The 24,570-nt window shown below is 36.5% G+C and overlaps 3 protein-coding genes across 12 annotated transcripts in view; 2 read left to right on the forward strand and 1 right to left on the reverse strand.

Moving 5' to 3' along the window:
- ccdc9 (coiled-coil domain containing 9) overlaps positions 1–3,514 on the reverse strand; it is a 31,184-nt gene extending 27,670 nt beyond the window's left edge. For 5 of the 6 annotated variants that reach the window (XM_049467203.1, XM_049467202.1, XM_049467201.1 and 2 more), the window contains exons 1-2: positions 3,405–3,514; positions 1,796–1,853 (exon numbers count right to left, since the gene is read on the reverse strand). In XM_049467203.1, the coding sequence (XP_049323160.1) occupies positions 1,796–1,798 (3 nt within the window). In that variant the 5' untranslated portion in view covers positions 1,799–1,853; positions 3,405–3,514. Of the gene's footprint in view, positions 1–1,795; positions 1,854–2,497; positions 2,754–3,404 lie in introns of those variants that run through there. The other variant, XM_049467200.1, reaches the window with a different exon arrangement.
- A 938-nt stretch (positions 3,515–4,452) lies between these two features.
- On the forward strand, positions 4,453–13,968 carry ppm1da (protein phosphatase, Mg2+/Mn2+ dependent, 1Da). Its single transcript, XM_007258876.4, has 6 exons — positions 4,453–5,134; positions 8,863–9,091; positions 9,771–9,895; positions 10,617–10,798; positions 11,380–11,616; positions 12,702–13,968. Exons 1-6 carry the CDS (start codon positions 4,609–4,611, stop codon positions 13,095–13,097), a joined length of 1,695 nt encoding a protein of 564 aa, XP_007258938.3. The 5' UTR covers positions 4,453–4,608; the 3' UTR covers positions 13,098–13,968.
- A 1,440-nt stretch (positions 13,969–15,408) lies between these two features.
- Positions 15,409–24,570, forward strand: part of brip1 (BRCA1 interacting helicase 1) — a 133,281-nt gene continuing 124,119 nt past the window's right edge. For 2 of the 5 annotated variants that reach the window (XM_049467187.1, XM_049467188.1), the window contains exons 1-6: positions 15,409–15,565; positions 16,650–16,763; positions 17,474–17,585; positions 18,912–19,088; positions 20,489–20,649; positions 20,737–20,886. In XM_049467187.1, the coding sequence (XP_049323144.1) occupies positions 16,671–16,763; positions 17,474–17,585; positions 18,912–19,088; positions 20,489–20,649; positions 20,737–20,886 (693 nt within the window). In that variant the 5' untranslated portion in view covers positions 15,409–15,565; positions 16,650–16,670. The remainder of the gene's footprint in view (positions 15,566–16,649; positions 16,764–17,473; positions 17,586–18,911; positions 19,089–20,488; positions 20,650–20,736; positions 20,887–24,570) is intronic. The other 3 variants (XM_049467189.1, XM_049467190.1, XM_049467191.1) reach the window with 3 other exon arrangements.

Here is a 24,570-nt window from a genome sequence, read left to right on the forward strand (position 1 = left end):
TTTCTCGGATGCAGTGGGTCTTTTAAAGCATAGGGATGTTCTGATGTGGGAATTCTGGGTTAATGCTGATTAATTTGATATTAGACAAATATATGCAGATATACACATTTATACGAGAGAGGCCAGACTCCACACAATCAGGTTCTTACTGTAAAACTAATCAAAATAATAAATATTTGCTTAAATTAATACACTTTAAAATAGTGCGGCCAGTGTCGGCTTGGTCCTTTTCCGGCTCACAATAAATACATCAGTAAATATCAGTTTGAAATATCGGCCATATTTAACATAATTTGTTAAAAACAAATTAATAAAAAATAAATATTGGCCGATACTGATATAATTCGGATATAAATCATGCATCCCTGCTAAAATGTGCTGGGCAGGGTGGCACCAGGGCCAGGACTGAAGAACACACCTGTGTGATTGTTACCCAACCTTTCCAGAAAAAAATAACTGAAGATGATTTTGGGAAGCCCACCTCAAACCTATGAGTTTTAGTTATATGTTAAGATTCATGTCTTCTTGTAGATCTTTGGAGTCTATGGAGAATCACATTTTCTTGGGGGACTAGGCCTGTCAGGATAATTACACTATCAACTTTTTGAACAATAAAGTAGATATGAACACATATCTAATGTTACTAGAACAGCTTTTCTACTCCTCCGTAACATCGCCAAGCTAAGAAATGCCCTATCACTGCATGATGCAGAAAACTTAGTACATGCCTTCATTACCTCAAGGCTAGATTATTGTAATGCGCTACTGTCTGGATGTTCCGGCAGTAACTTAAATAAACTTCAGCTAGTTCAAAATGCTGCAGCCAGGGTCCTTACTAAAACGAGAAAATTTGAGTATATTAGTCCAGTCCTGTCAGCACTGCACTGCTTCCAGTCAAATTCCACATAGACTATAAAATTATTCTCATCACCTGAGTATTTACGAGACCTCCTATTTCTCCTATTATGAACCACCGCGATTACTTAGATCTCAGGGTGCTGGTTTCTTAGTAGTTCCTAAAATTCAGAGGAGCTCTGCAGGAGGAAGAGCTTTCTCTTATAAAGCTCATCAACTCTGGAATAATCTCCCCGAATCTGTTCAAGTAAAAAACTTACTTGTTTGGTTAAGCATTTGGTAATTAATGTTATTTCCCTTTAGATAAGGCTTCAGATCATAGACATAGGGAATTGTGGGTAAACTGATATGCTGGTGCTGTTTGGTCTATGCTATCTCCTGGCTCTCTCGCTTTTAGTGAGGCTGTTTTATTCAGATCTGCCTGAGTCATTAGATAATCTCACTCTGATAAAGTTTTATATTCTCTGTTTTATATAAATCCAGTTAAAACTAATTTCATCTCTCTGCTCCTCTCAGTTACTGACTGCCCACCTGCCTGACCCCCCGATACTGATGGATATTGGACCCTCAGGCTCTCGCGTCTCCCGTACGGCCAGACTTATCAAAGTTTTTAAAGTCAGCCTTCCCCATACATCACCCACTACAGATCAGCTTATCAACATCCAGGTTATTCACCTGCCTCGACTAGCTGTTTACTCTTCACTACTGATTGAATCCAAATTTACATGAACTCTAACTGCTTCCACTGCTGCTGCACACCTGAATATATAAGACCTGTGTGAAAGCATAATGACTTAATATTCATTTAAAAAACTGTCTGACCAGTGGAGGTAGAGGAAGAGTTTTATGTGCAGCGTGCATATACAACTCAGAGACCGAGAGAACAAGAAAAAGTGGATTTAAGCAAAAGGACACCTTTAATGTGTTGGTGGGAACTTACCATGGCTGAAAGCCTGTCTTCAGACACTGGTGTGGATCTCACAACCTCTTAAGCAAATCTGAGGTTAAATTAAAACAAAAATCGAGGGCATGAATGGGAGAAACATTATATAAACTATATAGTAATTTTATCATTAATAACCAATAAATCCAGCTTCCTATTACTAATAAACAGTAGTACTCTGTGTTCCTGAGCATGGCACTGTATTCTCTGTTAGCTAGGAGGCTCTGAGGAAGGTTATAGAGAGATAACCTGAGATAATCAGGTAATAAAGAGGGATGATCGCTCTATTCAGCCCCGTCCCCGGGAACAGGAGTGTCATCCCTGCCTGCTCACACACCCCCTCCGAAATAGCTAAGCTTATTAGCTATACTAACTAAAGCTAGCAAGCTAACATAGTTAGGTTAACTGTGCTAACTGCTATAGACCGATTTAGCTGAGAGAGCTAGTTAGAAAGCTATGGTCTAGTACTAAGACCTGCTTATCTTTAGCTAACAAACTACGTTTTGTTACAGTGGTAAATAGAGCTCTAAAATGTATATAAGAGCTCATATTTAGCTAGCTTAGATAGCTAGTTAGCTATGGTCTCGTACTAAGACCTATTTATCCTTAACTAACAGACTAACCTAGGTTACATTTGTTTAGAGTGATAACGCTAGCTAAACTAAAGCTCAAAAGTGTAAAAAGTGTAAAAGAGCTCACAGTTAGCTTTTAAACTGCGAAGGACCCCACCATCAGCCAGCAGGAAAGCTAAACTATGCTAAGCTAAGATAAGCTAAGCAAGCTAAACTGTCGTTGACTGTGTTCACAGCTTTAACTTAGCCTGCTTTTTTAGCTAGCTGAGATAGGTAGGTAGCTAGCGATGGTATCGTACTAAAAACTATCTATATTAAGCTAACAAACTACGTTTTAAAAGTGGTAACTAGAGCTAAGAAATGTAACGTTATATGAGAGCTTATATTTAGTTAGCTCTAAACCTGCTAAACTAACTTACACCTCAGCAGCGCTGGACCCCATCAGCAGGAGAGCTAAGCTATGCTAAGCTAAGCAAGCTAACCATTCGTTAACTATGTAAACTGATATAGAATTATTTAGCTGAGATAGCCTATGTTGCCGTACTAAAATCTTATAATTCCTATTTAGCTAACAAGATAACCTAGGTAAAGTTTTGTTTAAAGTGGTAACTACAGCTTTTAACGTTACATACATATATAAGAGCTGACATTTAGCTGAGATAGCTAACTGGTCTCGTACAAAACATGAAGTTACTAATCTTTAGCTAAAATCTACGTTTATAAAGTGGTAACTAAAGCTCTGAAACGTAAATAAGAGATTAAATGTATCTCTAAACCTGCTAAACTACACCTGAGCTGACAGGACCCCCCACCAGCAGGCAAGCTAAGCTAAAATAGGCAAGGCTAAGCTATGCTAGGCTAAGATAAGATAGCACAGTGGCTATAGCAACAGAGCAGACAGTTAGCGTTAGCCGGCTACACACAAACACAGCAGCCCAAAAGCAAAAGCGAGTCCACACTAAAGCGAGTCCACATTAAACCAGCACACACAGAACAGAACACCAGATAATCCGTGTTAAAGCGCTCTGCTTCACCTCCAGAAAAACCCGCCGCCCCGAAAAACAGCGAGTCTGAGACCGAGCTGAGCTTCAGCGACACCGGCGCCGCTCACACACTTCCTCCGCACCCGCTCCCACACCAGCCAAACCTACTCACCGGTTACTTTCAGAATAAAAGCCCCTGCAGTAAAAGCAGAGGCTGATTTTTTGTGTTTCATAATTTAGTTGCATGATGGTATAGTTTCACTTTATCTTCCATACTTTTATAACCGTTTTCCACATTATTGTAATTTTTGGCGTTTACAAAATAAGCACAAACCAACGCACATCTCCCTGCCTGAACATACGATAGTTTTGTTTAACTCCTTTATTATTATCAAGGATGTGTAAAATATTTTAAATACATTTGGGGAGTACATACAGCATGTCAAAAAAACAAACAAACAAAAAAGCAGCTGACTTGGATAAATGACAATTTATCATCATCAACAATATTCAGCATATCATGCAAACCATATAGAGCTCCAGCCTTTTCAAAAATACATTTTCCTAAAAGACACACAAGGCTTCCTTTTTTCTTCATATTGTTTCTTTAAAAAATCATCATATCTTTTTTTTTTCATAAAAAAAAGTAATATCCACTTCTGCTTTTTTAATGGACTGCAATACAAACTGTAACACGACTTGCTTGACTCAAAAACACATATCATTATCATAGTTATTATGGACAAATAAAAAAATGATACCAATGATAATATTAAGGGACAAAATAAATGGACACACATGGCTTTGGGGCTTTTAATAATTCTCAGACTTTTATACTTATATATAATTTTTTACTTTTTTATTATTTTTATTTTTATAATGTTTTTACTTCAGTTTGCTTTTTTATTGGACTGCAACACATGTAGCACTGGCCCGACTCTGAAACACATTTCATTAGTTCTTAAGTACAAATATATAAATATTTTCAGTTTTGTTTAAAGTATTTTGTATTTTGGGTTATTAATTAGATCTTTTATTTTGTTTTTACGTCAGTTTAAAAAACCGGAAACGCCCACTTCTGCTTTTCTGGGCCGCCCCGCGCCGGGTGACGTCACGGCTCTCGGAGCATGCCTACAAAGGTCGAAAATAAACAAAGAGTGAAGAAAATCCGCGAGGATTTCAGCTTTTAACCCAGAATTCAGCCGTTTCCGCGGGATCCACTCGGTGTCCGCGCTGTATCCGCGCTGTGGGCGGGATGGAGAAGGTGTTTTCGTGCCGGGCGAGCGTTTATCTGGACCAGGGCGGGCGGAAATACATGGAGGATTTTGTGCAGATTAAGCGGGACGCTGAGCCGAGCGAGGCCGAGCTGAGCGCCGCGGAACCGGGCGAGACTGAACCGGCGGAACCGGGAAACGAGCAGCTTAAAAACGGCCTTGGAGACCGTACTCCCGACCCGGAGACACCGGAGGAACCGGAGGAGCCGCGGGCCGGTGCTCCAGCAGACTGTAGCCGCAGCAGCAGCAGCAGCGGCGGGGAGGAGAGCGGCACTGCCCGGGAGCAGGAGGAGGAGGAGAGCGGCTCCGCGGCCCGCTCCTGGCCCGTCGCTTTCTACGCGGTGTTTGACGGTCACGGCGGCCCGGACGCGGCGAGCTACGCTCAGGAGAACCTGTGGGATCTGATTAAGAAACAGAGAGGCTTCTGGTCGGATGATGATGAGGAGGTTTGCTCCGCTCTCCGTAAAGGATTCATCGCCTGCCACCACGCCATGTGGAAGAAATTACGTAAGTTAACGATTTTAACGCAGAGCGGAATTTTAACGCGACGCTTCTGAGATAGCTTTAGTTTACCCACATCTGTTTACTGAGTTTTCCAAATAAACCCTCCTGTTCTTTACTCAAAATAAACCAGATACATGTATGTTACATAAACAAGCTTCAAAAATAAAGAGCAGCTATTTATTATTATTATTTTTTTTTTTTTACATTTTATTATTTTATTTTTTAACTTTTGTATATAATACAATCCAGCAGCATGAAGTGGACACAATAATAGGTAAAATTCATAAAATACAAACAGAAATAAGAAAAATGGGATTCAAATAAAAAAAAAGCATTTGGCTTATATAATTATAATTATATAAGTTAAATGTTAAGACCAGTATTCTTTCTGTCTTTTTTTCTTTCTGATGAAAATGACCCCAGAACCGTCTGAGAAACTCTTATCATTATACAGGGTTGAATGTTACAAAAAAAAAAAAACACTTCTGTCAAAGGCAACAAAAATGCATGAAGTCTGGGGTCACAGACAGTAATTACGAAAAGTTTGTATTTACATGTGTAAATGTGTGCATGACTCCTGTGCGAACAAGGTGCAAATCTATGTTAATGTTATTATAATAATAATAAAAATGCAAAACGTCCAGGAAGTTCAGATGTGAAGGTAGACCAGTCTGGTGCTGTAAACAGTATCATATGTAAACAAGGTATGCAGTGAAAACACACAGCTTAATACAGAGCCCTTTTTTGGAGATTGTCAACTTCACAATAAAAGAAACCGCAATGGGCCATTACCCTGCAGCTTAAAGAGGATCACCTTCACACTTAAAACAATTGTGAATATAGTCCTATTAATTAGCATTTCACCTTCACACATATATACAGCTCTGAAAAAAATGAAGAGAGCACTTCAGTTTCTGAATCAGTTTCTCTGATTTTGCTATTTATAGGTTTATGTTTGAGTAAAATGAACATTGTTGTTTTATTCTATAAACTACAGACAACATTTCTCCCAAATTACAAATAAAAATATTCTTATTTAGAGCATTTATTTACAGAAAATGAGAAATGGCTGAAATAACTAAAAAGATGCAGAGCTTTCAGACCTCAAATAATGCAAAGAAAACAAGTTCATATTCATAAAGTTTTAAGAGTTCAGAAATAATCAATATTTGGTGGAATAACCCTGGATTTTAATCACAGTTTTTTTTCATGCATCTTGGCATCATGTTCTCCTCCACCAGTCTTACACACTGCTTTTGGATAACTTTATGCTGCTTTACTCCTGGTGTAAAAATTCAAGCAGTTCAGTTTGGTGGTTTGATGGTTTGTGATCATCCATCTTCCTCTTGATTATATTCCACATACATGCACTGCATGTCTCTGTAGAAAACTATTATTGTCTGTCTATTATGACACTCCTGATAAGATAAACCTACCAGCACCATGCTTCATACCAGGCATGGTCCCTTAGCATTGAGCTGTGCAGCAGTGGAACTGCATTCTCTGGTGTGATAAATAAGATAAGGATAAGATTTGGGATGGTATTTGAATGAAAACTAAAGTTTTTCAGTACATGTAATGATGTAATGATGTAATGGTATGTTTGGTAAGTATTCAGGTTATTGATGACAGTCATCAACGTTTTGCCTCTTTCATTGTCTCCATCAGTGTGCTACAGATAAAACATTGCATCATGCACTTCTTCTTTAACAGTGCAGGTAAAGCTTATTGACTGACTTCAAGATGTTTGTTTATTTGACAAAAAATGCAGCTCTTTAAAGGTTAAAGAGGATTAAAGGTTCACTATTTATTTACTATAGACAAGAATCCAGCTGTTCTTTCAGTGGAATGCAGGCATAAGCCTTATCCGGATGGGATTATTTTCTCAGGGGGTTCTGGGTAATTTTCTCTTTTATGGGGGTTTTTATCCTCTGTGATTTTATTCCTGTCCAGAACGATCATGTAGGTGTTTTTCTCAGACGTCCTCTGAGAAAATTACAGGCTGAATTATCTACTGTTTTTCTCTGAACTCCGTGCTCCTCCGGTAATTTTAGTCCCGTCCGGACGCACATCTCTGAGTTTCGTCTCCTCGCCTTTAATAAAATAGATATTTGTCCACTGCCGCACACCGTAATTACACTTTGGGCGCTCCACGGTTTCCAAGGAGATCCACTTAAAAAAAACACAACAGCGAGTGGAAATGGAGGAGCTACTGAATACTGCGATGATGTTACATGACCGAGAAAAAAGCCTAAAAACTCACTGATCCTGCTGTTTTTTTAATTGCAGTCCGGATGCAGGAGTTTTATCACTAAAGAGTAGAAGAGTGAAATATTTTACACAGACGTTCCCCTGAGAAAATAATCCCATCTGCATAGGGATTTAGGACCACCAACTAAAACAGCATAGAGGAACTCTGGGAAAACTCTGTAACAGTGCATTATGGGACCGTTTTCCAGACAGGGATTAAGCCTAGTCCTGTGCTTCAATTCTCCATTCACAATGCTGTGTAGTATATATCTTTAGTGCCACAACTGTACCACAATGAATTCATGAATTATGTATTTTGTCCACACATATTCAGATATTTATAATAAAAAAGCAGTTTTTTTAAGAAGCTTTTTAAACAACGCTCTCCAAAGTCCAGATTTAAGACCTGTTGGCTTTCTATAAATTGCAGTACATAAAGCATAAATCTAGACATCTACATGCAGATAGCACTAGACTTTAGACTTATGAACATATGAATACATGTAATACTGTGCAATAACAAATACATAAAGCTTTGTTAAGAAGCCATAGTTTGGGTTACGTTCACATTACCAGGCTGTAGTGACTCAAATCTGATTTTTTTGCTCAATGTGGTTTGGATCTGTTTTTTTCATGGCTGTGTGAACGTGCTAAATCCGATTTTTTCAAATCAGATTAGAGTCAGTTTCATATGTGGTCCTAAATCAGATACGTATCTGATCCACGTTCATGCGACATGCATGTGAACAGTAAAATCATGCGGAATTCATGCATCTTTTCGCTTTTACGCATTAGCATTAGCGCTACATGCTTCTCTCTCGTACCCACACTGCGTCTCTTGGTGCAGCTGTGCAGCTATAGCTGCAAAAAACAGCAAAAGCAAACCGCCTGTCTTTTTTTCTCCTCCTGGACCTGAGCATGAACTTCAGAGCAGCTGTTTACTCTCCACTCCAGCAAAAGATGCTCCACATATGAGCTGCTAACTCATCCATTTCCCTTTATAAAGCTACGAGTCTCTCCTCTCTCTAATATGAGGGTTTTTGTTGTTGGTGAAGAAGGAGGCGTTTTTACAGGTATCAGTGTGCAGCATGTGAGACGCTTCAGGAACAGATTCTGTGTTCACATTACACACAGATACAGATCACTTACATTTACAGTGAATATGAACTGACAAGATACACAAACCTGATCTGAGATAAAAATCAGATTTGAGCAGTGTGGCTTGTTGTAGTAATGTGCACGTAGGCTTTGTTTTTAACGTAATACTGAAGTATATATGAGGACACGTCCTCAAACATCAAATCAGGTAACCAAACTGCAGCTTGTTTTATAGACATCAGCAGTGTCCAGCATTTATTAAAATAATTATCTGTCTGTTGTAATCGAGGTAAAGGGTGCAATTAATGTTAATGTTGATATAGTTTACTCAGTGTTACTCCGTGTTGATGCTGAAATCTGATTTTTGTTTCTGGTTTCTGCAGCTGAATGGCCGAGAACAGCTACCGGTCTCCCGAGCACGTCCGGAACCACGGCCAGCGTGGTGGTGATCCGGCGTGACCGGCTGTACGTGGCTCATGTTGGGGATTCGGCCGTGGTTTTAGGGGTGCAGGATGATCCGGATGAAGAGACGATACGAGCCGAGGAGATCACACAGGATCATAAACCTGAACTTCCTAAAGAGAGGAAACGGATCGAGGGACTCGGGGGCAGGTGAGGGTCACTAACATTCAGAGTAACACAGAGTGTGCTCTTCTGTTTATTATAAACACCTAAAGAGACCGAACTGCAGCTCTTTTTTCCGGCAGAGCTGAGCAAAGGTTGGACAGTTTGTTTAAATTGTCATTTCATCTTCTCAATCTCAATCACACAATTAAAACAAAATTTATAGACCATTTGGATCAAAAAATTGTTTTAAAATCGAAAATCGTTTCTGAATCGAATTGTGACCCCAAAAATTTTCAGCCCTATTATCTTAATTTAGTATAAGAGTGAGGTGTCCGCAGATCTCCAGAATCATTTTAGATTTGTTTATTTATTCCAAAGGTCTTACTAATTCCCCAGATGTACCTTTTATTTTATTTATGCACATTGCTTTTCCCAATTTCCTAATTCCATATGCAGTGTACTGATGTAATAGTAGTAAATTATACTAAAATGCCATCGGCATCACTTATGACTCCTTGCATTTTGCTATTGAAGGTGGTACTTCAGTTTATTTATTTATTTATTTTTTTGCCATTTTGTTATTTGCTACCGTTCCTATTTAATCTCAGAATGGTATTAATAAGTCTTAGTCTTACATTTTATTTTCTATAACTGCAGGCTAGTTTCAGCAGTTGAATATGATCAAATATTCAAAAGTGTCATTGCTGTATTTTTCTATCTGCAGTGTAATAAAGAAGTCTGGGGTTAATCGAGTGGTGTGGAAAAGACCCAGACTCACTCATAACGGCCCGGTGAGACGGAGCACCGTCATCGACCAGATCCCTTTCCTCGCTGTAGCTCGAGCTCTAGGTGAGAAACAGTGAGGGAATTTTATATTACAGTGTAGTCATTTATTGCCTAAAGTTATGTTAATATAGTGTAATAATAGTGTGTGAAAGCATGTGCACATCGTATTTAAATATACTAGTAAGAAAACATGACATTGTCTTTCTGTTGTGTAGGAATGTTCCATATCATATCATATTGTATGGTACGCAATATTATCTCCAACATTATTGAATATGCTGATTATTGTTATTATACCCTGAAATATGGAGCCATATCACCCACCTCTAATTATCACATCAGGGTTCTACTTTTTTACTGTTTTTATCAAAAGAAAAATTCACACTGTTCTCATTTCCCATTATATATCTACTAGATACAGATTATATCTGTACAGTATCATTTATTTTACTTTAATCCTGGATATATGGAGATATTTGGAGTGAATTATTATTAGTATTATGATATTCTGGATCATTGACTTCTGTTACAAATCTGATAAAATTATTGTGTTTTTTAAATATTTCAGTTATTAGGGGTGTGCCTTATTATATCATATCATATGCAAAAATATAATTTAATTTTCCTTTTGTTGCAGTTGTGTATTCTTGAAATATTTTTAGTTTAATTCAGTGTTTTGTCATGTCATGTCATGTAAATACCATGAAATATTGTGAGACAAGTTTAGGCTCATATCGGCCAGCCCTACTGTTTTGTTCTACTTAATTTATTTCTCTTCTTTCAGGTGATTTATGGAGTTATGATTTCTACAGTGGAGAGTTTGTAGTTTCACCAGAGCCCGATACTGCAGTCATTAAATTAGATCTGAAGAAGCATCGATACGTTATACTGGGCAGTGACGGTCTGTGGAACATGGTTTCACCACAGGAGGCCGTGTCTATGTGTCAGGAAACTGATAAAGCAAAGGTAAGAAAGGTAATTAGGTATTAGCGTTTACATAGTTCATAGTTCTTAACTATGTAAATAGTTATTTTACCACAGTTAGTTCCAATCCTGCAATGTGATTGGCTGAGAGGTGTTTTGTGAGTTCTACCGTTATCAGCCGGTAATGCACTGTAACCGAAGCGCTCCATATATTACTGTATAACTCCGCCACATACAGGTAACCTAGCAACGATGCAGCAGCGCTTACAAGCCAAACTGCGCAGCTACAAACAAACAGAGCAGCAATGGAACTATTTTAACTGGTGGAGTTTTTATAACCAAACAGATCGTATTTTCTCCTCCTCTTTAACTCTTTAAAATCTTTTAATAAACAGAGATAATGGAACTGTGGTATAATTAAGCAATAATACACTTGAGGTTTGTGCTGTAATGTGTAATATTGGCACTGCTGTGCTGATCTACGGGACTCGGCCGCATCACAGCAGTGCCAATATTATATCTCGTATGTTAATCCTTAAATAACTGAACTGTTTGTGTTTACTGTAAATAAAGTATTATTAAAGAGTATTATTGACTAACTTAAACTCTTCTCATGCCCGCAGGCTAAGTGCCAGACGACAAAAGAAAACGTGTGCAGTGCTCACGAGCTGGTGAACCACGCCCTCCAGCGGTGGAGTCAGCGCATGCTCCGGGCTGATAACACCAGCGCTATAGTGGTCTGTTTGGAGCCGGTTGGAGCGTTTTCTGAGCCGCTGTCTCCGTATGAAGTCGTCTATAATCTAGAGGGAGCAAAGTGCTGCTCAGCTGCTGGATCCTCCATCAACACTCCACCCAACCAGGTCAGAGTCTCTGATATTAAACAGTAACACACACTGCTTTCACTAAAACTACACGCACACATCAGTTACAGAGGGGTTTTCTAGTGTGAGCTGTGTGTGGCGTCCATTTAAAGAGTTAAAGCAGAACTCTGGTGTAAAATGGACTTGTAGTAAAACACGACAAAACCTTCTTACCTTTGTTGAATAGCACACCTCTGCTCTCCTGCAGCTTTCTGACATCCAAAATTTTGTTTGTACGAGAGAGAAGCACGTAGCGCTAATGCTAATGCCTAAAAGTAAAAAAAGACACATTCATTCAAATTTGACCGTTCACAGTCATAACGCATGTCCACGGATCGGTTACGTATTCGTATTCTGAAAAATTCGGATTTGGCACATTCACACAGCCATGAAAAAATCAGATTTGAGTCACTTCAGCCTGGTAATGTGAACGTGGCCATAACACACAAGGTTTTAGTGTTTTTTAATGAACATATAGATCTGGAGAAAAAAAACAAGAGAGCACTTAAAAACAATGAGTTTCTTTGATTTTACCAAATTGAAAACCTCTATAATATAATCAAGAGGAAGATGGATGATCACAAACCATCAAACCACCAAACTGAACTGCTTGAATTTTTACACCAGGAGTAAAGCAGCATAAAGTTATCCAAAAGCAGTGTGTAAGACTGGTGGAGGAGAACATGATGCCAAGATGTATGAAAAAAAAAAACTGATTAAAAACCAAAAGGGTTATTCCACCAAATATTGATTATTTCTGAACTCTTAAAACTTTATGAATATGAACTTGTTGTTTTCTTTGCATTATTTGAGGTCTGAAAGCTCTGCATCTTTTTTGTTATTTCAGTCATTTCTCATTTTCTGTAAATAAATGCTCTAAATGAGAATATTTTTATTTGTAATTTGGGAGAAATGTTGTCTGTAGTTTATAGAATAAAACAACAATGTTCATTTTACTCAAACATAAACCTTTAAATAGTAAAATCAGAGAAACTGATTCAGAAACTTTAACATTATAATGTAACATATCATTGTGTGAGATGAATTGATGATAATCACATCATGCATGTTTTATTGTGTTAAAGGTCAGTGAAGCAGATGAATCGTCTCCTTCCTGTGAACCGGAATCAGCCTCCGGTCAGGAGAACGGGGACGGCGGGTCGAGCAGCAGTGAATCACTGGAGTCTCCGGTTCTAAACTCTCCACGTAAAGATCAGGGCAGTAGGAGCTCGAGTGAAGGCGGTCGCAGTAGCGGCGTGTCGGCGGGGAAGCGAGCGCTGGAGGATCTGACGGGTCCTGCGGGGAAGAGACCTCGCCGGAGTCTTCCTCAGCCGTCTCACAGCTCGGCCTCTTCCTGCACGTCTCGCCGGCGGTACAGCGAGCGACCGGCGCTCCGACGCAGCGGCAAAACCCAGAAACAGCCTGATAAAGTGCAGGCTTTACTCCAGGAGCACGGAAACGCCACCGTCTGCGTCTGCTAACGTTCACCTGCTCCCACTCGCTCTCAGATTTGTGTTGGATTTGTTCACAGTCAAACTCAGATCTGTACACTTCTTCAGATAAGCTACTGGGATTAAAAAACGGGCACTAAAGCGACCAGGTCAAAATATAAACGTGATTTCTTTTTAAGAGTAAAGCTGTTATGATGCAATAGTGTACTACTCTCCATTTAGCCTATCGTGACACACACCCGATGTGTTCCTCTGTTATGTGAAGTAGTGGGGTGGGGGATCTGTTACATGCTCCAACCTTCTGTTCGTCACCTTATCTATAACGGCTTCGTATTTTTTAATCTTGTAATGACTCCAATCAAGTACGCAGTACGAGCCTCGCATTAACCCGGGCTCGTACACTTTTACGTTGAATTCCTGCCGTCTTCCGTTCGCCGCGGTGGAAAGACTGTGAGAAGAATTCAACCGAAGACCGCATATCTTCTGAGAAGATATCGCTCTCTGCAACTGACCTGTACATATTCCAAAGAACGTTTTTGAGGAACGAAGTTACTTTGAGCTCTTCAATGGTCTATGTATTTTTATACACTTTGTTTTACAGAACAGAAGAGGAATGCACACAGTTTCTACCGTTTCTACTAGTATCTTAACCTCCTGTCACTATGTATGATCTTACCTTTACCTCAGCATATAAGCATAAGAAATAATACACACCTTTTGGTCTTGGTTTTTAAATATATATGGGTTGAATCCAGTGTCTCGTTCACATGTTAATATTTGTTTTATATTGGGTTATTATTTTGTAAGTTGTTTTTTCTAACTGTGAGACATTCATGTGAAACTTAAGGTGCTGCTATGCTTAACCAGGTAAATAAAAACAAACTTGATAAACTAAACGAAACTACTGTGTTTTTTTCCCCTTTTTAACACATTTTTCTCCAATTACTAATTACCCACTCTTTTTATCACAAGTAAAATATACACTAGCTATATGGATGAGTAGCTAACTAGGCAGCGTTACGTATCCTAGTTAACCTAGCTAGCTATAGACAATTTATCTGTCATATTATGGTATTTAATTTCACACATAAAACTCTACAATTATTTACTAAATAATTGTATATTGTTAAGTCCCATATAATATCCAAAATATACTCATATAACTCATATACAAAACCTGTAAAATAATTGCTCAGTGGTATGGAAGCCTGTTTCCACCAAAATAAGGGTCATAATTATGAGATACTAAATCTGAGGGTATAATCTCAATTATACCATAATTTATGATTGTGACTAAGTATCTCATAATTATTAAATGTTACATCATTATTATGAGATACTAAGTCAGAAATGTCAGATACTAAGTCATAATTAGGAGATACTAAAGCAGAATTATGAGATATTAAGTCAGAATTATGAGATACTAAAACAGAATTATGAGATGCTACGTTTGGGGGTATTATCTTATAATTATGACTTAGTAAAGGACCCTTTATTTTGTGGTGGAAATACAGTGGAGATTAAGAAAATAGTCAAAACGAGGAGGTGGTCTTAATGTTATGCTTGATCTGTGTTCACAAAAGTGTATTTAAAATGACTGTATTAAAAGCTTTAGGGTATAATTCAGCACACGCATAAATTTGGACCGCTTTTCTTTTGCTTCCAGAACAGGGATTACAGGGCCAACATCATTCTTGCATTTAAAACATTTCAAGCATCAAAAGTATTATTTTTATAAAGCAAAATACGTGCTTTTATTGGAGAATGGAACGGAAATGCGAAAGCTTTTATTTTGAAAGAGTAAAACGTTGAATATTAAGACATCCTGTACAGCAGGTTGCATAGACATATATACATAGTCCCGCACGACTGACGCCGTCTATTGGAGCTGGCCTTTCAGCGCGGGCGCCATATTGGATGGGTCTCCCATGCGACCCCCAGTTAATTTATTAGTATGGTGGCGTTTTATTCATATATATATATATATATATATATGAGTGTGTGGATAAGTATAAATAAATATAAAAAAATAATTAATTTATACACTTATATTGTCACGTATATCAGTCTTTAATACAAAATATTTTAGTGTAACAGCGTCCTGAATCATTACTACAGCTCTGCTGTTTGTATCAAATCAAACCGTGTAAAAACTCGTGTATAAATTGGTAGAGTTGTGATTATTACAGGTGCATTAAACTCCTTCCTCGGGGTAAATAATAAATGCACTGGGGCGCGTGGGAGACCCATCCAATATGGCGGCCGCTCTGATACACCACTAAGCAGTCAATACGGCTCTATGTATATGTATATCTATGGCGGGTCGGATATGATTTGTAGATCTGTTTTCTCAGAGGCAGGGTTGGAGTTTTTTTTCCTGGCGGGACTTTCAGTTTTTTTCTTTGGAAAATGTTTACCGGCTGCAGAAACGCTGGATTATCTACACAACAGGCTAATAACTTTATCCTGTGAATTCTCTTATTAAAGTAGTGATTAAGGTAAGATAAAACGCTGTAACTGTGATCAGGTTAGCTGTGTTTGTAGCCGCTGTGCTGTTTACCTGTGTATCTTAGCTTAGCTTCAGTTAGCTTCAGTTAGCTTTAGCTGAACTATCTGATCTTATTTTAACGTTTAACAGCTAGCTGGGCTTTATTCAGTGTATCTCGATGTTAGTGGAGTGGGACATGGTGGTATTTTTTTCATAGCGATACTCTTGGTGAAATGACAAGATCAATACAATTTTATTTATGTAATTTTTTTTAAAGCTTTTTACAACAAAAGTTTCACAAAGCAGCTTTACAGAGAAAAACAGCCTCTTATGAGCAGAACCACAGAGATGCTGATTATTGTGGAGAAAAACTCCCTTACAGATCACTGAATTAAAACAATATGTTTCAAGAATACACACTAACAATACTGCAACAAAATTAAAGTTAAATTTTAGTACTGCATATGATATATGATATGATTTGGCACACCCCTAATAACTGATATATTAAAAAAACACAAGAATTTTATCAGATTTACAGTAACAGAAGTCAATGATCCAGAATGATCATGATACTAATAATACTAATAATAATTCACTCCAAATATCTCCATATATCCAGGATTAAAGTAAAATAAATGATACTGTACAGATATAATCTGTATCTAGTAGATATATAATGGGAAATGAGAACAGTGTGAATTTTTCTTTTGATAAAAACAGTAAAAAAGTAGAACCCTGATGTGATAATTAGGGGAGGGTGAAATGGCTCCATATTTCAGGATGTTCAAAAATGTTAATGATATTATTGTGTATGATAGGATATGGCACACTTTTAGTCTTAGCTGTGTTTTTAGGCCTGTTGTTAGCCTTACATTTGCTGCTGTCTATTTTTATTAGCTACATTTAGTTGTGTTTTCTGCTGCAGTAATAATAATAATAATAATAATAATAATAATAATAATAATAAAAAGAATAATAATAATAATACATTTTATTTATATACCGCTGTTCAAATTCTCAAAGACGCTTAATTGTGTTTGGCCCCTGGCAATATAATAATAATAGTGATGATATGCTGATGTGTTTTACAGTAGGCACACAGTGAGGTAGAGATGGCTGGGAGTACAGTGGAGTACACTATAGGAGGAGTGAAAATCAACTTTCCCTGTAAAGCCTACCCCTCTCAACTCGCCATGATGAATTCAGTAAGTTCTAATACACACTGTTCTACACTCTCACACCTCGAAATACATCGAAATACATCTACATCTAATTACAATATTTAAACTAAAATGCAGTACAGCATCTCCTCACATACAGCTCTGTAAAAAATAAAGAGATCACTTCAGTTTCTGAATCAGTTTCTCTGATTTTGCTATTTATAGGTTTATGTTTGAGTAAAATGAACATTGTTGTTTTATTCTATAAACTACAGACAACATTTCTCCCAAATTACAAATAAAAATATTCTCATTTAGAGCATTTATTTACAGAAAATGAGAAATGACTGAAATAACAAAAAAGATGCAGAGCTTTCAGACCTCAAATAATACAAAGAAAACAAGTTCATATTCATAAAGTTTTAAGAGTTCAGAAATAATCAATATTTGGTGGAATAAACCTGATTTTAATCAAAGTTTTTTTTTTTTGTGCATCTTGGCATCATGTTCTCCTCCACCAGTCTTACACACTGCTTTTGGATAACTTTATGCTGCTTTACTCCTGGTGTAAAAAATCAAGCAGTTCAGTTTGGTGGTTTGATGGTTTGTGATCATCCATCTTCCTCTTGATTATATTCCAGAGAAACTCTAAGTGCTCTCTTATTTTTTTTCAGAGCTGTATGTTGTGTTCAGAAGAGCTTGTTGTATTGTTAGGTAGATGCTGGATGTGTTTAATGTGTTTGTTTCTACTGTAGATTGTTCGGGGTCTGAATCACGGGCAGCACTGTCTGTTGGAGAGTCCCACTGGCAGCGGGAAGAGCCTGGCACTGCTGTGTTCAGCCCTGGCGTGGCAGCAGGCACAGTACGGTGCGTCTCTGAGGAGTTCATGTTTTAGATACGTTTTTGGATTAGTTTACATAAAAGCAAGAGGGGTCATGAAGAACAAAAAAGAAGAACAGTCAACATCTAAAGAGATTTTAGAACATGTGAAAGTGCATCCAGCACACAGTGAACGCCCTCCAGCACTGTGAATATATACAGTAGGTATATTTGTGGAAGAATGGTGGAAATTGGGGGAAAATTGTTTAAAAGTTTAGTCATTTCTCCCACAAAATTGATCTGTATGAATTTGGCAAGTTAAGAAGAGACATTTCAGTTTGCTCGATGGTAGGTCTGGCACGATAGGTATGTTTTGTGGGCGATATATTGTCCCAGAAATTATAGCGATAATCGATATTATTGTCATTTTAAGACCGTTTAATGTCACTGATATAATGATAACAGAATATCATAACAAAAAAGAAATGACACCCTATTAAAGAAAACAACATTTTAATAATCATAGTTTTGGAAATAAATATTTTCATCTACTGCAGTCCAGTACTGCAGTGTATTAAAGCACTGGTCTGTTATTGCTGCCTAAAATACTGTTCATTGTTATATATGTGTACAATCATACAAATAAACACAATAATAGATGATATCACAATATCAAACATTATTGAGGTTGTGTTTATTTATTGTACGATAATATATGCATTGATCATAGAAATATAGTAATTAAATGTATTAAATAGCTTATTGCTATAATCTTTTACCTAGTTTAAACGTGTTTTATACAGGACAAATGTTTTATATTATTATATTAATATTAATAGCGAAGTTTAAAAGAGGGTAAAATATTGTGTTTGATTAAAATCACTAGATAATCAAAGTTGCAGAATCAGTTTTGGTATAATATACCATAATGTACCACATAATATATACAGTACATACTGTCCATAGCAGTGTTTCAGACGGAAAATTGCTTTTAGTAGAAACTAAAATTATGTATTCTATAAATAAAAAATAAATAAAACCAAAACATGTATTAATCATTACATTAAGAAAAAAGATTGTGCATTTATATACTAAATTTATAGCCACATATTTTGGAACAGAAACTACAACATAACAATAACAAACCACAATAATAGTATAAATCACTAAAAACATTTTAGTTTGATTTGAGAAATATACCAAATAAAAAATATCTGTACTAAAATCAAATCAAATAGTGAATTATATCATATATCATTGCAGCGCAAGAATTGAATCGCTCCATAAACTTTTAGGCTTTGCTATATATATTTTTACTATTATTGTATAAAGCCTTGATTCTTTTTAATGTATTCACCTGTTCTCTCTCTACAGGAAAGCTCGGTCAGGATGGATCTTCCTGTGGTGTGAAGAAGCCGGGTGTGATCACTCCGTGTCAGTGTGTGTGTCACAGCCGAGCTCCCGCTACACACACTTCCTCCAGCAGCAGCACAGCCTTTAATCCAGCACTGATCGATAATAATCACACTCACACTGATACTCCTCTGAAGGGTGAGTCTCTATATGTTAAATATTTGATATATTGAAATGATAGCGATAAACAATATTACGATAAATAATATTACAATATTATATAAGTTATATAATGTACACGTTTCCCTTTACCTACTTCAGTCCACACTTTGTGTTTAGAGTTGCAGTTTTTGAAGCATTAATCTGGTTTTGCAGGACTAATTAAAATACTTCTTATTTATATATGTGAACAAACATACAAATAAACACAATAGGCGGTTATCAGATATTATTGAAGTCATGTCCCTTTATTGTACGATAAGTTCATAATGTAATTTTTGTGACGGACCACCAAACAACAATAGCAGAATTTACTTTTATTTATTTTTTTAATACTCTTAATTTGAGAAGAAATAATATATATAAACAGATGTCCCGATTCTTTAGTCCTCATGGTGCGTCACAGAAGAAATAGATGAGCTTTATCTATTTAGGGTTCTTATTCTTCTTATACTTATTCTTCCTTTTCTTCTTCTTGTTGTTCTTGTTATTTTTCTTCTTATTCTTTTTCTTCTTATTCTTCTTATTTTTATGTTTATTCTTATTCTTATTAATTTTCTTCTGAAAAAACAGTTGTACAGTCTAAACTGTAACTCGTAGAGAGATGAAACTTGGTAGGTAGGTGTAGTATCAGTGCATCTTGGAGCACAGCAAAAATGGCACAGATTGGTCAGTAGGTGGCGCTTTAACCACCTATTTTAAAGCCCCACTTGGTAGGATTTCCTTGATTTTTGATCTTTTTAAAGAAGTAAAATTACAGCTTGAAACTCACAGCAGCGCTGCATTGAGGTGTAATAGGAGGAATAGCGGTGCTCTCGTGTCTGTGCCGTGGCTCCTCTGAGCTCAAACCAGACTCTGTAAGTTTTCCGAGGCGGCCGCGACCAACGCTCGCGAGAACTGCGACCTGCTTTCCAACCTTTAGTTCTAACAGTTCTACAAGGACTACTGGTTCATTCTTTACAAACTAACATACAGACACTCTGGAAGAAGCTGGAAAGAGACCGAATATGTCTGAGAAAGCCAGAAAACGAGAAAGAGAAACTAATCGGCCTGAAACATTTATCACACTCTACAACTGTAGGGGGAGCCCACGAGCACAAAATCTCAATCCTACCTAGTGGAGCTTTAATATCTTTTTTCACATTTTGCTCAATAACTCCAGAACCATAAGATCTACACTCTGCTCAACATTAATAACAGGTGACAGATTTTTGATAATCTCTAAATGTGACAGAACATCTCCAATTATATATTAGACCTTCTTACACATCACCATCCTGTGCTCTAATAAACACCGTTGTGGCAGTTGGTGCTTGAACCCGCTGATTGTTGCTTGAGGCTGTATATTTATCTCTCTATCTCTTCCTCTCTTTCTGCAGCACAAGAGGACAATCCATCCCAGAGGACGACTCTGTCCTCCAGACTCTCCGAGAAGCTTCAGGCCTCCTGTGCTGCGAATAAAGAAGAAGAGAACGAGGAGGAAGACGGCGATTTCAGGAACGACAGGAAGCGCATTCGGACTCCTGCTGGGGATCAGAAGGTGCGTCTGTGATTCGTTAGATCTAAAGATCTGCTCTGTTCAGGTTATGTTGAGATAATGACATAATTCTGACTCGTTTACCTGCAGCTCAATAGCGCTTTCCTTCCTCAATCCTTTGATGTTCAGCAGAGCAGGAAGAGAAGGTGTCTGGAGAAAGGCGTGGTTTATATCGATGATGAAGATGAAGATAAGGCAGGAAGCTGCAGGGTGGAGCTGAGCAGTCAGGCAGAGCGCTGTGTGAGTACAGAGAGTTTCACAAACATTTATAGTGTTTAATCTCCAGAGCAGAGATTTACTGAATGACGAAAAAACACCATTTACACCTGATCACCTATAGAAATCATTACAATAAACAATATTGTGATCATTCTCATTTTAAAACCATTAAATTTCACCAACATAACGATTATATAATAACATAAAGCAATAATACCCTTATAAACACAACTTATTTTAATTAATCATATATATATATATATATATATATATATATATATATATATATATATATATATATATATTTGGAAATACAGCTCTGAAAAAAATAAGAGATCACTTAAAAATGATGAGTTTCTTTGATTTTACCAAATTAAAAACCTCTGGAATATAATCAAGAGGAAGATGGATGATCACAAACCATCAAACCACCAAAATGAACTGCTTGAATTTTTACACCAGGAGTAAAGCAGCATAAAGTTATCCAAAAGCAGTGTGTAAGACTGGTGGAGGAGAACATGATGCCAAGATGCATGAAAAAAAAAACTGTGATTAAAAACCAACCAGGATTATTCCACCAAATATTGATTATTTCTGAACTCTTAAAACTTTATGAATATGAACTTGTTTTCTTTGCATTATTTGAGATCTGAAAGCTCTGCATCTTTTTTGTTATTTCAGTCATTTCTCATTTTCTGTAAATAAATGCTCTAAATGAGAATATTTTTATTTGTAATTTGGGAGAAATGTTGTCTGTAGTTTATAGAATAAAACAACAATGTTCATTTTACTCAAATATAAACCTATAAATAGCACAATCAGAGAAACTGATTCAGAAACTGAAGTGCGACCTTCATTTTTTACAGAGCTGTATATAAACTTGTATGTATGTATATATGTACATATATGTTTATGCTTTTTTTTTTATACTTTTTTCACGTTATCTGTATGACGTCAGTTATTGAAGCTCTGGTTTGGTATTGATTGCTAAAATGTGGTTCACTGTTATATTTGCACAAACATTCTTATTTTATTTTTTTTAAGATATTAAAATCACAGGGCTTTCCATCTATATTTCCTTCCATACAATAAAGTATCTATCTATCAGTCTATCCGTCCATCTGTCCATTCATCTATCTGATTTCAGCAGAAGCCAGCTATTCACCATGTCATCATTTTAATGAAAATTGGAGTAAAATGAATTATTTTAGACAAATGGGAAATATATGTATAATGTGAAATGAAAACAGTTTAAATTTCCCTTTTAAATATTAAGCGGCAAAAAAAAAAAAGAATTGGTAAATTTAAACTGGTGCTTAGATGAGGATCTGGTGTGTGTGTACCTGACCACTGGGGGGCAGCAGAGATCCTCCGAAAGCTCTGGTGGAATAGAAACCAGGGGCCTCATGTACTAAGACTTGCGTGGACTTCCTACTAAAATGTTCCGTACGCACAAAAAAATCCGGATTTATCAAACCGTGCGTAGGCAGAATTCCACGTACTTTCTCTTAGTACATCACAATCAACTTGAAATCAAGCGCAAATGCACGAAAGCATCACACTTGCCACGACTCCTCCCTCAATTACGCAGAGTATAATGTTATATTATTATTATTATTATTATTATTGTTATTATTATTATTATTAATAATAATAATAACAATAATATTATTATATACGCATAGCGTATAATTACCCATGTTTTAAGTTTTATTATTCTAAGATAAATGCTTTCATTTAAATGCTTTAAATGAGTTGCCTACCAAAAAGACACACGTCACGCACTCAGCTTGTTTTCTTATGCTCTAAGCCAGTCATCATCATGGGCCAAAAAAACATAATGGTCACGGAAAATGCGCGCTCAATGAATTCGGCCATTAGCAGTATTTTCCAGTAATGCCAACGCTGCATCTCCAACAACTCCAGCGCAAACCTGATCTAGGCTAAGTGGAAACACGTTAAACGATTATTTCTGTAAGACAATGAAACTGTCTGATTAATTTACTTTATTTTACCCAATAATGCTTACTTCAATGTGTGCATAAAGGATATCTTAATAGTTGTAATTTCAATGCATCGCCTCTAAGTGTCGCCAAATGACAAAAACACAATACATACGCACAAAAAAAAAGGCGTACGCCCAAAACAAAACTTCCGTGGGGGAACGCACTTTCACACGTTCAAGTCAAATTTAGTACATCAGACCGTGAGCGTGAAATATGGCGTACGCAATGTTTTTGTGCGTACGCACCTTTAGTACATGAGGCCCCTGGTGTACAGGTGATTTAAAAAAGAAAGAAAAAGGACATTCTTATGTTTTATACTATAGTCGCTAATCTGATCCAGAAAGGCCTGATGTGGTTTTAATTCCAATAAATCAGAAGTGTGATTTAATAGTAAAAATGCGTCTCATTAATGTGTCTTTATACACTTGTACTGATACAGACTGACAGTCGATCTGGAATCACTGATTAATGTCTTAATAAAAGCACATTTTTATAGACTTAAAAAATAGACAATTTGATGTAAAAGCTCATTATTTCATTTTTTTATTTAGTTTAGTGTACAAGACCATTTTTCCAATTTTAGTTTTAGAATTTGAATTGAATTGGAATTTCAGGAAATATAGAAAAAAATATATTCTTTTCTGATTTTTCAATTTTTGCATTTTTCAAATTGAATTATAGCATCAGATTTGTGTTACAAGACACAAAATTAGACAAATCTGAAAATCAAGAGAAGATTCAAAAGTAGATCATTAAAAAATGGATAAAAGCACATTTTTTCCTACTCTACCAGGTTCCTGCATGTCCTTAAAATGTTTAAAATAAAATCCAGGTAATTAAGGGCTTAAATTATCTTAAATTTACTGTAAATTTGCTGTAGGTATTACATTTTCAGACGATGCATTTAATGCCGGTGGAAAAAACACAGTGGCCCACCGTAAACATGTAATCCGGGGATAACTTTAGTGGAAAGTAAGTAAACGTTACCGGGGAGAGAAGTAAAGAAATTATGACTACATTTTTGGGTCTTAAATTATATTTATTGAGGTCTTAAGAAGGCTTATTTGACTTTTAAAATGGTGCAAGAACCCTGTCTACTGAATGGAAAAAATAATAATTAAGTTTTTTTTTTCCTGTTTTCAAATTTAGCTTGATACAGTAAAAAAAAAGGTTACACTTAATTTTAATTTTGTTGCGGTAGTGTATTCTTGAAATATTTTTTTTAATACCATGAAATATTGTGATATTATTTTATACATTATCTTAAAGAAATGTGAGGCAGTGTAATAAAAACCCTGTAAGAGTAAAAGAGAGAAGCTGTGTCCATGTGAGGACATATTGGATAATGCAGAAATAGAAAATTTGATGTAAAAGCTCATTTTCATTTTTTTAAGAAATTAGTTTTCATCCATTTTTTCCAATTTTAGTTTTTTCATATTTCAATTTCATATATTGTCGCTGTCCTATGAAAAACAGCAACTTTACAGGAGCGACAAAACCTTGTAAACTTTTAATGGAAGTCAACGTAAAAAGAGTTTATTTCAGGTCATTTTAAAGAGTTTCTATTGGTCCGTTCATCAAGACATTTTGGCACAGTGTGAGGGACATGTTTGTCTGTTCAAATTATGTAGTAAAATAAAAATCCACAAAAATGGAAAAAAGTGTTTTTCATAGCAACCATATTCCCTTTAGAGAAATG

The sequence above is a fragment of the Astyanax mexicanus genome, chromosome 18, assembly GCF_023375975.1.
Source record: "Astyanax mexicanus isolate ESR-SI-001 chromosome 18, AstMex3_surface, whole genome shotgun sequence".
Lineage (NCBI taxonomy): Eukaryota > Metazoa > Chordata > Actinopteri > Characiformes > Acestrorhamphidae > Astyanax > Astyanax mexicanus.